This window comes from Magnolia sinica, chromosome 5 (genome assembly GCF_029962835.1).
Source record: "Magnolia sinica isolate HGM2019 chromosome 5, MsV1, whole genome shotgun sequence".
NCBI classification, from domain to species: domain Eukaryota; kingdom Viridiplantae; phylum Streptophyta; class Magnoliopsida; order Magnoliales; family Magnoliaceae; genus Magnolia; species Magnolia sinica.
The window spans coordinates 34,704,858-34,719,933 of record NC_080577.1 but is presented as its reverse complement, the minus strand read 5'-3'; the positions used below and the strand labels follow the sequence as shown (position 1 = coordinate 34,719,933).

The window sequence follows — 15,076 nt, the reverse complement described above, 5'->3', positions numbered from 1 at the left end:
ATTCCAATATGTAAGTACTAAAATGGCCTAAGCACTTCAAGAACATTTTATCAGCAAACCAATGAAAACTACACACTGAATTTGTAAATGAAGATCGAAGAGCACTTCTTACAGGTCCCTAACAGTCTGATCAAAGACTTTCTTCATGGTCGCAACAGATGAAATGAACTGTCCTCTTCAATAGCAAGTCCCCTGAAACTCTTTTTGCGTACTCTAGCAAAGAAACTTGCAGATCCTCACCTGAATAAAAGATATCAACATTTAAGAAAGAATCAAATAAATGAAAACTGCTTGCAAGAATCTCACAAAAGCATGATCTCTTGGAATCACACAGGCAAAAGACTTTTGAAAGAAAGAAAGAAAGACATGTACACAGTGGACAAATGCCTTATGGAATATATATATATATATATATATATATATATAAACTGAATTTTTTCTAAGAACAAGAATAAGGTTAGTACTCAGTATCAACTACCAACTAAATGTGAATGTGAATCTAAATCTCCAAGAGTAGATGATATACAGAAACCATCTTTGTACAAAGACAAAAAATAAAATAAAAATAAAAAAATACATCAGCTTCTACTGTTTAACCTGGATAACAGCCTGCTAAAAGCCCAGATCGATAACGGATGAGCGCAATCGATCTGGATCAAATAACCACAACAAGCAGTGTCTAAAGTCCTATAGTCTCTTGCAAACATAAGAAATACAAAGTCTGTCACATCCCCAAACATTAATTAAAAGAACATCCTCATAAAGCCCCATATCCATGTCTTCATAGAAAACTTTCTCCATCACAATGAATATCATAACATTGGAATTTTGGAGATTCAAAGAAACTCATTGAAAAAAATTGAATTGAAATAACAAGCAAGTGGCTGATTTGTTGATCATCGCAAAACCCAGTCTTGTCTGCCTAACTCGAGATCCCATCAAGAAACAAAACCCTAATAACTTGATTCAGTTGTGATAACAGATAGCAACAAATCAAGAGTAAAATCACATAAAAATCAACTGGAAGTTAAATTGACCAAAACTTGCCATTACCAAATATACAATCATCTCCAGTAAAACGGAGAAGAATGCCACTTCTAGGGTTTTCAAACATGTCTATCAGGATTAGAATCCCACGATCTAAAAAAAAAAAAAAAAAAAAAAAAGAAGCCAAACCAACAACAGATTAAACCCTAAACACAAAAGTTTGCTACTTCAGATAAATCCCCCTCACGGAGAGAACACACATAACAAAAATAAAAATAGAAAGAAAGAAAGAGGCATATAGAGCAGTTGAATTCAGACCGAGACCTCCGAAATGCATTCAAAAATTGCACTTTTGATCGAGACATCAAACGACCCAAAGAATCTTTTAACGAAGAACGAAAACAAAAAACCACTGAATCAATGAGGAACCAACTAATTTCATATCACAGCTCCTTCAGAAACCCCTATCGGTACCAGATTCATAGAAATATCACCTAATTTCAATAAAATCCATCATCAAGAAAAATAGCGAAAATATTAAAAAATGGAATAAAAATCAAAACCCCCGATTCCGCCGCAGCTAAAAATCAACAGACCGAGATCACCAAGATTTTTTTTTTTTTAATGCAAGAATCAAAATTCACCATATTCAAGATAGAAAAAATATCAAATCTTTCGAATTCGAGCATGAAACCCTAATCCAAACCCATCTTTACCATCATCAAAACAGAAAGGGAAAAAAAAAGGAATTGAGGTCAAACCTTTCAGGAGAAAGATGCGAGAATAGAGATCGGAATCGGTAGGAAAGGTTCTGAGGAATCTGAGCTGGAAACGTAATCGGAGGTGGGAGAGATCTGAAGAAGATGGAAGAGAGACGTCAGATCTGGCGAGCGAGCGAGAGAAGGAGGAGAGAAAATAAAGAGGGATGACGATGACGGTACACCTGGCAACCAGACATTAATGTTTTTCTTTTGTGTAATAACAACGCCAATAATCTATGCTTATGTTAGAAAATCTCGCTACCTCCTTTTTACTATAATACCCTCGCCGTTCCTCTCCGTCCTTACCGTACTTTTACCTTAATACCCTTGTAAAGCCTGTATTTCTTTGGAAATCCATTGTCCTTCACTCAGGAATTGGATACTCGACCCCCGCTTTACGCACCATACTCGGGTCACCATTTCTGAAATGAAATCGGATTGGGATATCATGCAGTGAGTAAACTCTGTTGGGCCCACCGTGAATGTATATGGTTTATCCACGCCGTCCATCTGTTTTTTCTGACTCATTTAAGTAGTTGAGCCTAATGATTTCCACGTTAAAACCTTACTAAGCGTAGTAATGCTTATTTGTCATTCAATCTGTTCATAAGATTACAAAAGCATGGATGAATTAAAAATACAAATATAAATATAAGCTTGATCCAAAACTTATGTGGCCCTCAAGAATTTTTTAATAGTAGATGCTTATTCACAGGGTTTCCTATGGCGTGGATCGTTTGAGGTTTGAATATGCTTCGTAGTTGGACTCAAGCCTTGAAATTATAGGGTAAAATGGATAAAATCAGTGAATAAAATATATAAATCATGATGGAACTATAGAGCTCATCCAGTACAAGTACACGTAACTCAGTAGTCAATAGGCAATCTACTTATGTGGGGCCCATTGTGATGTATGTAATAAATCTACTTTGTTTATCTATTTTGCCAACTTATTTTAGAACATAAGCTTAAAATTAAGAGGATCAAAATAAAGTGGGCTAAACCATGTGAAGAGGTAGGGAGGAAAATGCTTAAGTTGAAACCTTTTAGTTCCACAATAACATTTATATGCCATCCAAACTATTCATACAGGCTAAGCCTTGTAAAGCCTGTATTTCTTTGGAAATCCATTGTCCTTCACTCAGGAATTGGATACTCGACCCCCGCTTTACGCACCATACTCGGGTCACCATTTCTGAAATGAAATCGGATTGGGATATTATGCAGTGAGTAAACTCTGTTGGGCCCACCATGAATGTATATGGTTTATCCACGCCGTCCATTTGTTTTTTCCGACTCATTTAAGTAGTTGAGCCTAATGATTTCCACGTTAAAACCTTACTAAGCGTAGTAATGCTTATTTGTCATTCAATCTGTTCATAAGATTACAAAAGCATGGATGAATTAAAAATACAAATATAAATATAAGCTTGATCCAAAACTTATGTGGCCCTCAAGAATTTTTTAATAGTAGATGCTTATTCACACGGTTTCCTATGGCGTGGATCGTTTGAGGTTTGAATATGCTTCGTAGTTGGACTCAAGCCTTGAAATTATAGGGTAAAATGGATAAAATGAGTGAATAAAATATATAAATCATGATGGACCTATAGAGCTCATCCAGTACAAGTACACGTAACTCAGTAGTCAATAGGCAATCTACTTATGTGGGGCCCATTGTGATGTATGTAATAAATCTACTTTGTTTATCTATTTTGCCAACTTATTTTAGAACATAAGCTTAAAATTAAGAGGATCAAAATAAAGTGGGCTAAACCATGTGAAAAGGTAGGGAGGAAAATGCTTAAGTTGAAACCTTTTAGTTCCACAATAACATTTATATGCCATCCAAACTATTCATACAGGCTAAGCCTTGTAAAGCCTGTATTTCTTTGGAAATCCATTGTCCTTCACTCAGGAATTGGATACTCGACCCCCGCTTTACGCACCATACTCGGGTCACCATTTCTGAAATGAAATCGGATTGGGATATCATGCAGTGAGTAAACTCTGTTGGGCCCACCGTGAATGTATATGGTTTATCCACGCCGTCCATCTGTTTTTTCTGACTCATTTAAGTAGTTGAGCCTAATGATTTCCACGTTAAAACCTTACTAAGCGTAGTAATGCTTATTTGTCATTCAATCTGTTCATAAGATTACAAAAGCATGGATGAATTAAAAATACAAATATAAATATAAGCTTGATCCAAAACTTATGTGGCCCTCAAGAATTTTTTAATAGTAGATGCTTATTCACAGGGTTTCCTATGGCGTGGATCGTTTGAGGTTTGAATATGCTTCGTAGTTGGACTCAAGCCTTGAAATTATAGGGTAAAATGGATAAAATGAGTGAATAAAATATATAAATCATGATGGACCTATAGAGCTCATCCAGTACAAGTACACGTAACTCAGTAGTCAATAGGCAATCTACTTATGTGGGGCCCATTGTGATGTATGTAATAAATCTACTTTGTTTATCTATTTTGCCAACTTATTTTAGAACATAAGCTTAAAATTAAGAGGATCAAAATAAAGTGGGCTAAACCATGTGAAAAGGTAGGGAGGAAAATGCTTAAGTTGAAACCTTTTAGTTCCACAATAACATTTATATGCCATCCAAACTATTCATAAAAATCATTTTTATTTTGATTAATTGAAAGAATGATAGTATTAGCTTGATCCAAAACCTCTATCATCCCGATAATGTTTCCACATTAGGCAATTAATATGAACTCTTTTCCTTTAATGTGGTTCACTTGAGTTTTGGTCCTAATTTTTCTTTTTCTTTTAAAATTTTTTTGTTCGGCACTCTAAGGTGAGGTGGCATACCTACAAACATCACCATAACTCCACCTACCTTGGTTTGGGAGCAAGTGAGGCCATTGTGACGTTTATGAGAAAACCACCACATTCAATAGTTTTGCCACCTCATGTTAGGACCTGAATCAAAAAATTAAATAAATCCAAAGCTCTAGTAAACTTTTAAATAAGAAATAGGGATTAAACACCCATTGTCCAAATATTCAGGGCCAAAAGAAGTTCATCCCAATGGGAATGGCCTTATGAATGATTTAGATGGCATATAAAATTCATGCTGAACTCGAGAAGGTTACAATGATAGGTATGTCTCTACTTTTTTATGTTGTGTGGTCCACTTGAGTTCTTAACGCTAATTTTTTGGACTATGTCCTACAATGAGATGATAAAATGGATGAACGGGGTGGTCATAAACATCACAATTGCCCCACTTAGCTTTTGGCCACAGGACTTTTCGGATCAAGTAGCTAGCAACCCCTTACTAAAGTTGGAACCTAGGCCGGGCCATCATGATGTTTGTGAGATATCCACCCATCCCTTTTGCTGGCTTATGTTAGGACATGAGACATGATCCCAAAAAAAAAAGGTAAGTCAAAAACTCAAATCAGCCACGGTACCAAAAAAAAATAGTGGGGATTGAAAGCCCACCCTTGAAACAATAAGCGGTTCATCCAAGTAGGAATTACCTCATGAACAGTTTGGATGGCATATAAGCATCATGGTCGACCTTGAGAAGGTTTTAACTAGGCATTTCTCTTTCCATTTTTCCCGTCGTGTTACTCACTTGAGTTTTGAATCTGCTTCATTTTTTGCCTCATGCCTTAATATGAGCTGGCAAGACAGATTGACAGGGTGGTTTTCTCACAAATGTTATGATAGGCCCCACCTAAGTTCTAACTGTTATATTTTGTTTTAAAATAGTATTAAAATTTGAATTTTCAAATTTTCAGTAATTTCCCTCCATTTTTGAAAAGTTGTAGTACTTTTGATTTGTGGGTTTTATCCCACATCGGATTTGACATAGTAAAATATCTTGTATATAAGATAGTCTTTTTACCTAGGGCTTGAGCCCCTTTCAGGGGACATGTGAATTTGGTCCTGTGGGGGGGGCTATGCCAATAGATCTAATCTATGCCATTAACCACACACGCGCCGCGTGCGCCGAGCCGAGCCGTGCCGTGCCGCGCCGAGCCGCGCCGAGCCGTGCCGAGCCGAGTCCGAGTCCGAGTCCGAGTCCGTGTTCGTGTCCGTGTCCGTGTCCATGTGCGCGACGCGACGAGACGGGCTGGGCTGGGCTGGGCATGGGCGTGGGTGTGGGCGCGGGTGCGGGTGCGGGTGCGGTATGGGTGTACTCGCGTGGGTTTGCAGGACTTTATTTTGTGCGAGAGTACACTTCCACTTGTGCCTTTTCGTTTTAAACTAGAGATGTCCCTTAGTTAGCCTCGTTGGGTTTAAACCCAAGGACTAACCTTTTGAAAATGGGTCTTATCACCACTAGTTATATAAAGACAACGATTCAGTTTCACATTAGAAAAATTCTTCTCTTATAAAACGCTCTCGGATATTCGGTTTTAAGCATTTTCTCGAGTTCATCTCGCAGTCAATCAACACTTCGATTAAACCTGCAAGTGGTTTAGCCGACGGTGAGTGCACCGCCGTCATAGCGTTTATCACGGAGGTCAATTGCTCTGAAACTTATTGGGGAAGGGAGAATTATTTCAAGCCAGTACTCAATCACGCCTGATAATTCAATAAGTTCTTCTTTCTAAAATTTATTTTCCTTTTTTGGTTCTTATTTTTAATATCTATTTAATTCAACCAAATATCCAACAACTTGAATCAATTTATGAAATTCAAAACTGATTTAAGGAATCCAATTTATTCAAAAAAAAATATTTAATTAAAGGTTAGGATCATTACTTAAGTGTAAAAAATTTACAAAAAAATAATAGAAAGAAAAAATGAAGAAAAAAAAATTCTTCATCGAGGTATAGGATCAAAATAAAGTGGGCTAAACCATGTGAAGAGGTAGGGAGGAAAATGCTTAAGTTGAAACCTTTTAGTTCCACAATAACATTTATATGCCATCCAAACTATTCATACAGGCTAAGCCTTGTAAAGCCTGTATTTCTTTGGAAATCAATTGTCCTTCACTCAGGAATTGGATACTCGACCCCCGCTTTACGCACCATACTCGGGTCACCATTTCTGAAATGAAATCGGATTGGGATATCATGCAGTGAGTAAACTCTGTTGGGCCCACCGTGAATGTATATGGTTTATCCACGCCGTCCATCTGTTTTTTCTGACTCATTTAAGTAGTTGAGCCTAATGATTTCCACGTTAAAACCTTACTAAGCGTAGTAATGCTTATTTGTCATTCAATCTGTTCATAAGATTACAAAAGCATGGATGAATTAAAAATACAAATATAAATATAAGCTTGATCCAAAACTTATGTGGCCCTCAAGAATTTTTTAATAGTAGATGCTTATTCACAGGGTTTCCTATGGCGTGGATCGTTTGAGGTTTGAATATGCTTCGTAGTTGGACTCAAGCCTTGAAATTATAGGGTAAAATGGATAAAATGAGTGAATAAAATATATAAATCATGATGGACCTATAGAGCTCATCCAGTACAAGTACACGTAACTCAGTAGTCAATAGGCAATCTACTTATGTGGGGCCCATTGTGATGTATGTAATAAATCTACTTTGTTTATCTATTTTGCCAACTTATTTTAGAACATAAGCTTAAAATTAAGAGGATCAAAATAAAGTGGGCTAAACCATGTGAAAAGGTAGGGAGGAAAATGCTTAAGTTGAAACCTTTTAGTTCCACAATAACATTTATATGCCATCCAAACTATTCATAAAAATCATTTTTATTTTGATTAATTGAAAGAATGATAGTATTAGCTTGATCCAAAACCTCTATCATCCCGATAATGTTTCCACATTAGGTAATTAATATGAACTCTTTTCCTTTAATGTGGTTCACTTGAGTTTTGGTCCTAATTTTTCTTTTTCTTTTAAAATTTTTTTGTTCGGCACTCTAAGGTGAGGTGGCATACCTACAAACATCACCATAACTCCACCTACCTTGGTTTGGGAGCAAGTGAGGCCATTGTGACGTTTATGAGAAAACCACCACATTCAATAGTTTTGCCACCTCATGTTAGGACCTGAATCAAAAAATTAAATAAATCCAAAGCTCTAGTAAACTTTTAAATAAGAAATAGGGATTAAACACCCATTGTCCAAATATTCAGGGCCAAAAGAAGTTCATCCCAATGGGAATGGCCTTATGAATGATTTAGATGGCATATAAAATTCATGCTGAACTCGAGAAGGTTACAATGATAGGTATGTCTCTACTTTTTTATGTTGTGTGGTCCACTTGAGTTCTTAACGCTAATTTTTTGGACTATGTCCTACAATGAGATGATAAAATGGATGAACGGGGTGGTCATAAACATCACAATTGCCCCACTTAGCTTTTGGCCACAGGACTTTTCGGATCAAGTAGCTAGCAACCCCTTACTAAAGTTGGAACCTAGGCCGGGCCATCATGATGTTTGTGAGATATCCACCCATCCCTTTTGCTGGCTTATGTTAGGACATGAGACATGATCCCAAAAAAAAAAGGTAAGTCAAAAACTCAAATCAGCCACGGTACCAAAAAAAAATAGTGGGGATTGAAAGCCCACCCTTGAAACAATAAGCGGTTCATCCAAGTAGGAATTACCTCATGAACAGTTTGGATGGCATATAAGCATCATGGTCGACCTTGAGAAGGTTTTAACTAGGCATTTCTCTTTCCATTTTTCCCGTCGTGTTACTCACTTGAGTTTTGAATCTGCTTCATTTTTTGCCTCATGCCTTAATATGAGCTGGCAAGACAGATTGACAGGGTGGTTTTCTCACAAATGTTATGATAGGCCCCACCTAAGTTCTAACTGTTATATTTTGTTTTAAAATAGTATTAAAATTTGAATTTTCAAATTTTCAGTAATTTAAACCTCCATTTTTGACCAAAGTTGTAGATACTTTTGATTTGTGGGCCGATAGTTTATGGCAATCGGATTTGGGCACTCATAGTGACAGAAGTGAAATTTGATATAGTATTTTAATTTATGGCCCTAGCTGTATGAAGTTTTGATCCCATTCGGATGGACATGTGAACTATGTGATCTGTGGGGCATATTTCACCAATTTTGGAGCCTCTTTAATCGTAAATGCCATTTAATTTCCACGGATCCTGCGTGTGTAATTCCGATCGATCTTGCGTGCCGCCGAGTCCGCCTGCCATGCCGGTGTCATGCGAGCCGGCAAAGTCCAGTCGAGTTTAAGCCTGTTTCGTGTCATGTCTTGTAAATATCTGCGATCGACGAGAAGGCGGTGCGGATGGTAAATGGCGCTAGTTAAGCGGGTGTATGGTGATTGTAAATCCATGCAATAACTGGGTCTGATATGCAATATTTGACCCTCAACAACTCGCAGGACTGTATGTGCGGGAGTGTACTCGCACTTGTGCCTTTTCGTTTTAAACCAGAGAGATGCGTCCCTTCCGGTTAGTCGCCTCTGTTGGGTTTAAACCCAACGGACCTAACCTTTTGAAAAGGGTGCTTATGCACCACTTCGGAGTCTATATAAAGACAACCGATTCCAGTTTCACATATACGAAAAATTCTTCTCTTATAAAACGCTCTCTGATATTCGGTTTTAAGCATTTTCTACTGAGTTCATCGCTGAGTCAACTCAACACTTTCGGATTAAACTGCAAGTGGTTCTAGCCCGTGTACAGTGAGTGCACCGCTGGGACCGGGTCATAGTCGTTCTATCCTGGAGGTCAATTGCTCTGGAAACCTGTTGCACTTGGGACGCTGTCTAAGGGGAGCAAATTCGATTTCAAGCCGAGTGACTCAATCACGCCTCGACTCAATTCAATAAGTTCTTCTTTCTCAAAATTTATTTTCCTTTTTTTGGTTCTTGATTTTTAATAGTCTATTTAATTCAACCAAATATTCCAACAATCTTGAGATCGAATTTGTTGAATTACATAGACTATGGCTACAGTAACAGTAAATGCTTCTACTGAGTTATCCAAAATCGAACCATTCGCTGGACAATTATTTAAACGGTGGAAACAGAAACTGATGTTCGCTCTGACCACCCTGAAAGTTTCATACATATTATCTGAATCATTTACTATAGATCCAGCAAATCAAACTGAAGTAACAGATGAAAATAATTATAAAAATTATATTCTAAATTCTTTATCCAACGAACTATATGACGTGTATGCTTCTTACATGTCTGCTAAAGACATATAGACTGCTTTGGAAAAGAAATAAATATTAGAATATGCAGGCGCTAAGAAACATGCAATTGCTAATTTTCTTCATTATGAAATGACAGACGATATACCTGTCACAAATCAGATTCATGATTTTCAAAGTTTAGTTCATGAACTATCGACATAAGGAATTAAGTTGGATGAAGTGTTTCTTTCAGGAGCACTAATAGAAAAGTTACCGCCCTCCTGGAAAGAATATAAGAATAGAATGAAACATAAAAAGAACGGTGTTTCTTTGGAAACCACTATCGTACACATACGAATAGAGGAGGTCAATAGAATCAGGGACCAAAAAGAAAATAAAAATGAGATAGATTCAAAGGCGAATCTTGTGGAATCAAGTTGGGCAAATAATAAGAAAAAGGGCAACTGTCATAACTGTGGCAAACCTAGACATTATGCAAATGAATGCAGGCTCAAAAAGAAGAATGCAAACAATCAATTCAAGAAAAAGGGAAACTGCTACAACTGTGGAAAGCCTGGGCATCATGTCAAAACCTGCAGGCTTACAAAGATAAGTCGCAGGCTAATCTTACAGAAACAGGCAATGAGTCTGACATGATAGTAGCTGTGGTGTCAGAAGTCTTCCTTGTAAACAACTTGGAGTGGGTACTAGACACTGGTGCAACTAGGCACGTGTGCAAGGATCGTAGCATGTTTACCTCCTATCAAGTATCAGGAGATGATGAACAGGTGTTCATGGGTAATGCTAGAACGTCTCCAGTTGTAGGGAAAGGGAAAGTACTTCTGAAACTCACTTCTGGAAAGACTCTGATGTTGAATGATGTCCTACATGTGCCCGACATTAGAAGAAACTTGGTCTCTGGTTCACTCCTCAATAAGGCTGGTGTTAAGTTAGTATTTGATTCAGATAAGCTTGTAATGACTAAGAATGGAACCTTTGTTGGTAAGAGGTACTGTAGCGATGGTTTATTCATTATAAATGTATCCAATGATAATAATAAGAAGATATTCAGTTCTGTTTATATCGTTGAACCTTTTTATCTATGGCATAGTAAATTAAGTCATGTGAATATAGCATCTTTGAAGAAAATGAAAAGATTAGGTTTATTACCTAATATATCTAATGAAGAATTTGACAAATGTGAAACATGTGTTGAATCAAAATTCATTAGGAAACCCTTTAAACAAATAGAAAGATCATCTGTTCTATTGGAGTTAATACACAGTGACTTAGGTGATTTTAGAAATCACATGTCTAGAGGTGGAAAAAGATATTACATAACTTTTGTAGATGATTACTCTAGGTTCACTAGAGTCTATCTGTTAAGGAACAAAGACGAAGCTTTAGATGCTTTTTCTAAATACAAAAATGAAGTTGAAAATCAGTTAAATATAAAAATTAAAAGAATTAGAACAGATAGAGGAGGTGAATATGAATCTTCTCAATTTAGAGAATTATGTGAAAAGAATGGAATAGTTCACGAAACTATAGCTCCTTATACACCAAAACAGAATGGAATAGCAGAACGTAAGAATAGAACTCTAAAAGAGATGATGAATGCTATGTTAAATAGTTCAGGCTTACCCTCAAATATGTGGGGAGAAGCAATTCTATCTACTTGTTATATTCTAAATAGAATTCCTTCTAAATCTTCTGAACAAACACCATATGAATTATGGAAGAATCATGTTCCTAGTTACAAATATATTAAAGTGTGGGGGTGTCTTGCTAAAGTAGGATTACCTGAAAGTAAGAAAAGAAAGTTAGGTCCTAAAACGACCGACTGTATATTTATAGGTTACGCACAAAACAGTGCGGCCTATAGGTTTTTAGTTTTAAAAACTAAGGATAATATTCTAGATCCTAATACAATTATAGAAGCTAGGGATGCAGAGTTCTTTGAGAACGTATTCCCTATGAAATCTAAATCTATAGGAATAGAGGAAGTCAAAGAATCAGATATTGCGTCTACTAGTAAAAATGCTTACGAGAAAGTAGTAGAAGAGATACAACCAAGAAAAAGTACTAGGGTTAGAAGAGAAACTAACCTAGGAGATGATTTTTTCACTTTCTTAGTAGAAGATGATCCTACCACCTATATAGAAGCAATTAAATCTCCATATGCAACTTTTTGGAAGGAAGCAATAAATGATGAGTTAGAATCTATTATATCTAATAACACTTGAAAAATTGTAAACCTACCACCTGAAAATAAACCAATAGGTTGTAAATGGGTGTTTAGAAAGAAACTAAAACCAGATGGGACTATTGATAAGTTTAAGGCTAGGTTGGTAGCGAAAGGCTTTAAACAAAAAGAAGGAATAGATTACTTTGATACATACTCTCCTATAACTAGAATTACAACTATCAGGGTTTTAATAGCGATAGCCTCCATATATAAACTGGTGGTACACCAGATGAACGTTAAGACAGCTTTCCTAAATGGAGACTTAGAAGAAGAAATATATATGGAATAACCTGAGGGTTATAAGATATTAGGAAAAGAAAATAAAGTATGTAAACTAATTAAATCATTATATGGTTTAAAATAGGCTCTTAAACAATGGCATGAAAAATTTGATGGTGTTTTAAAATCAAATGGTTATCATATAAATGATGTAGATAGATGTGTATATAGTAAAATTTCTGGAAATGATTATGTTATTATATGCTTTTATGTTGATGACATGCTTATTTTGAAACTAATATTAAATTAGTTAATACAACTAAGAAATTCTTGTCATCTAAGTTTGACATGAAAGACTTAGAAGAGGCTAGTGTAATCTTGGGTATTGAAGTAACCAGGAAAAATGATATTATTATATTATCTCAATCTCATTACATTGAGAAAGTTTAACCATTTTGACTGTTTACCTGTCAGTACTCCTTATAATTATAGTGTGACTCTCATGAAGAATACAGAAAATAGTGTGTCTTAATTGGAGTATTCCAGAATAATTGGTAGCCTTATGTATCTAACAAACTGCACTAGACCAGACATAGCTTTTGCAGTAAGAAGGCTAAGTAGATATACACATAACCCTGGAAAAGAGCATTGGAATGTTTTGTCTAGGATTTTGAGATACTTAAAAGGCAGTATAGCCTATGGTTTACATTATAATGGTTTTCCTGCTGTATTAGAAGGATACAGTGATGCTAACTGGATTAGTGATTCAGATGAGACAAAATTCACGAGTGGATATGTCTTCACTTTAGGTGGAGGAGCAGTCTCTTGGAAGTCTACCAAGCAGACATGTATCGCTCGGTCTACTATGGAATCCGAGTTTATTGCCTTAGAAAAGGGTGGATCAGAAGCCGAGTGGCTTAGAAATCTCTTAGCTGATATACCATTGTGGCCAAAGCCTGTATCGGCCGTATCTATTTATTGTGACTGTCAAGCAGCTATAGCGAAAACAAAGAGTAAAATATATAATGGAAAGAGCAGGCATATTAGACTCAGACACAACATAGTGAAACATATGTTGCGTGATGGAGTCATATCTATTGACTTTGTGAGGTTAGAAAAGAATCTAACAGATCCTCTGACTAAAGGACTATCTAAAAGGTTAGTCAATGATACATCGAAGGGAATGGGGCTGAGCCTAATATATGAGTTGCCAGTGTCGGCAACCCAACCTATACAAGTGGAGATCCCATGAGATAGGTTCAATGGGTAAACAACAAGACACGAGGTAGACGATTGCACTGAGTTGTATGAGCCCCTTATATGGTGTACAATGCGAGCAGCAACGTAGAAGGATGAGTTGTTAGAACTCTTAATGAATCCATAGCCATATATTTGGTGGTGTATACAGTTGCTGCATACACTTGATGGAATTCACCTATATGGGTGTGGAGGTGGAGGCCGCTTCATATGAAAATCTAGGCGAATTCTCCAGAGCACTCATGAAATCCAGGTAATGGTGTATGGCCGAAACGCACCGAACCGCAGAATCACTTGCAGAGGAAGAGTTGTGTGAGTGGCATGTACTTGCGATCTACATTAAAAGGATTCAGGTTCAAGACTATGGTGTCACCTAATTCCTGTAGACATGTCTTGCTTACTCTAATGTCGGTTCAAGTCTATGGTGACACCGGCACCATTGCACAATTATTACGCTTTAATCCAAAAGGATTTTATTTTAAAACATGTGGGGAATTGTTATATTTTGTTTTAAAATAGTATTAAAATTTGAATTTTTAAATTTTCGGTAATTTTCCTCCATTTTTGAAAAGTTGTAGTACTTTTGATTTGTGCGTTTTATCCCACATCGGATTTGACATAGTAAAATATCTTGTATATAAGATAGTCTTTTTGCTTAGGGCTTGAGCCCCTTTCAAGGGGCATGTGAATTTGGTCCTGTGGGGGGCTATGCCAATAACTCTAATCTATGCCATTAACCACACACGCGCGCGCGCGCCGAGCCTAGTCCGAGTCCCGCGTGGGCGTGGGCGTGGGCGTGGGCGTGGGTACGGGTGCGGGTGTGGGTGCGGTGTGTGTGTACTCGCGTGGGTGTGTGTATGGGTACTCGCAGGACTGTATGTACGGGAGTGTACTCGCACTTACGCCTTTTCGTTTTAAACCAGAGAGATGCGTCCCTTTCGGTTAGTCGCCTCTGTTGGGTTTAAACCCAACGGACCTAACCTTTTGAAAAGGGTGCTTATGCACCACTTCGGAGTCTATATAAAGACAACCGATTCCAGTTTCACATATACAAAAAATTCTTCTCTTATAAAACGCTCTCTGATATTCGGTTTTAAGCATTTTCTACTGAGTTCATCGCTGAGTCAACTCAGCACTTTCGGATTAAACTGCAAGTGGTTCGAGCCCGTGTACAGTGAGTGCACCGCTGGGACCGGGTCATAGTCGTTGTATCCTGGAGGTCGATTGCTCTAGAAACCTGTTGCACTTGGGACGCTGTCCAAGGGGAGCAAATTCGATTTCAAGCCGAGTGACTCAGTCACGCCTCGACTCAATTCAATAAGTTCTTCTTTCTCAAAATTTATTTTCCTTTTTTGGTTCTTGATTTTTAATAGTCTATTTAATTCAACCAAATATTCCAACACTAACTACACCATTTGTTCTATTGGTTCCCACTTCTAATGGGTCATTCTATGAGAATCTCTGGGATTGAGACTCTAAATCTTTTTGCTAAAATTTTGTGTTGAACTTGGGGCCATT

General features: G+C 37.1%; 1 protein-coding gene across 1 annotated transcript in view; it reads right to left on the bottom strand.

Annotated features, from left to right (window-relative positions):
• Window positions 1–1,964, bottom strand: part of LOC131245936 (clathrin interactor EPSIN 2-like) — a 30,255-nt gene extending 28,291 nt beyond the window's left edge. The window contains exons 1-2 of the mRNA XM_058245733.1: window positions 1,749–1,964; window positions 113–240 (exon numbers count right to left, since the gene is read on the bottom strand). Coding sequence (XP_058101716.1) covers window positions 113–147 — 35 coding nt within the window. The 5' untranslated portion in view covers window positions 148–240; window positions 1,749–1,964. The remainder of the gene's footprint in view (window positions 1–112; window positions 241–1,748) is intronic.
• Between the last annotated feature and the right edge of the window lie 13,112 nt (window positions 1,965–15,076).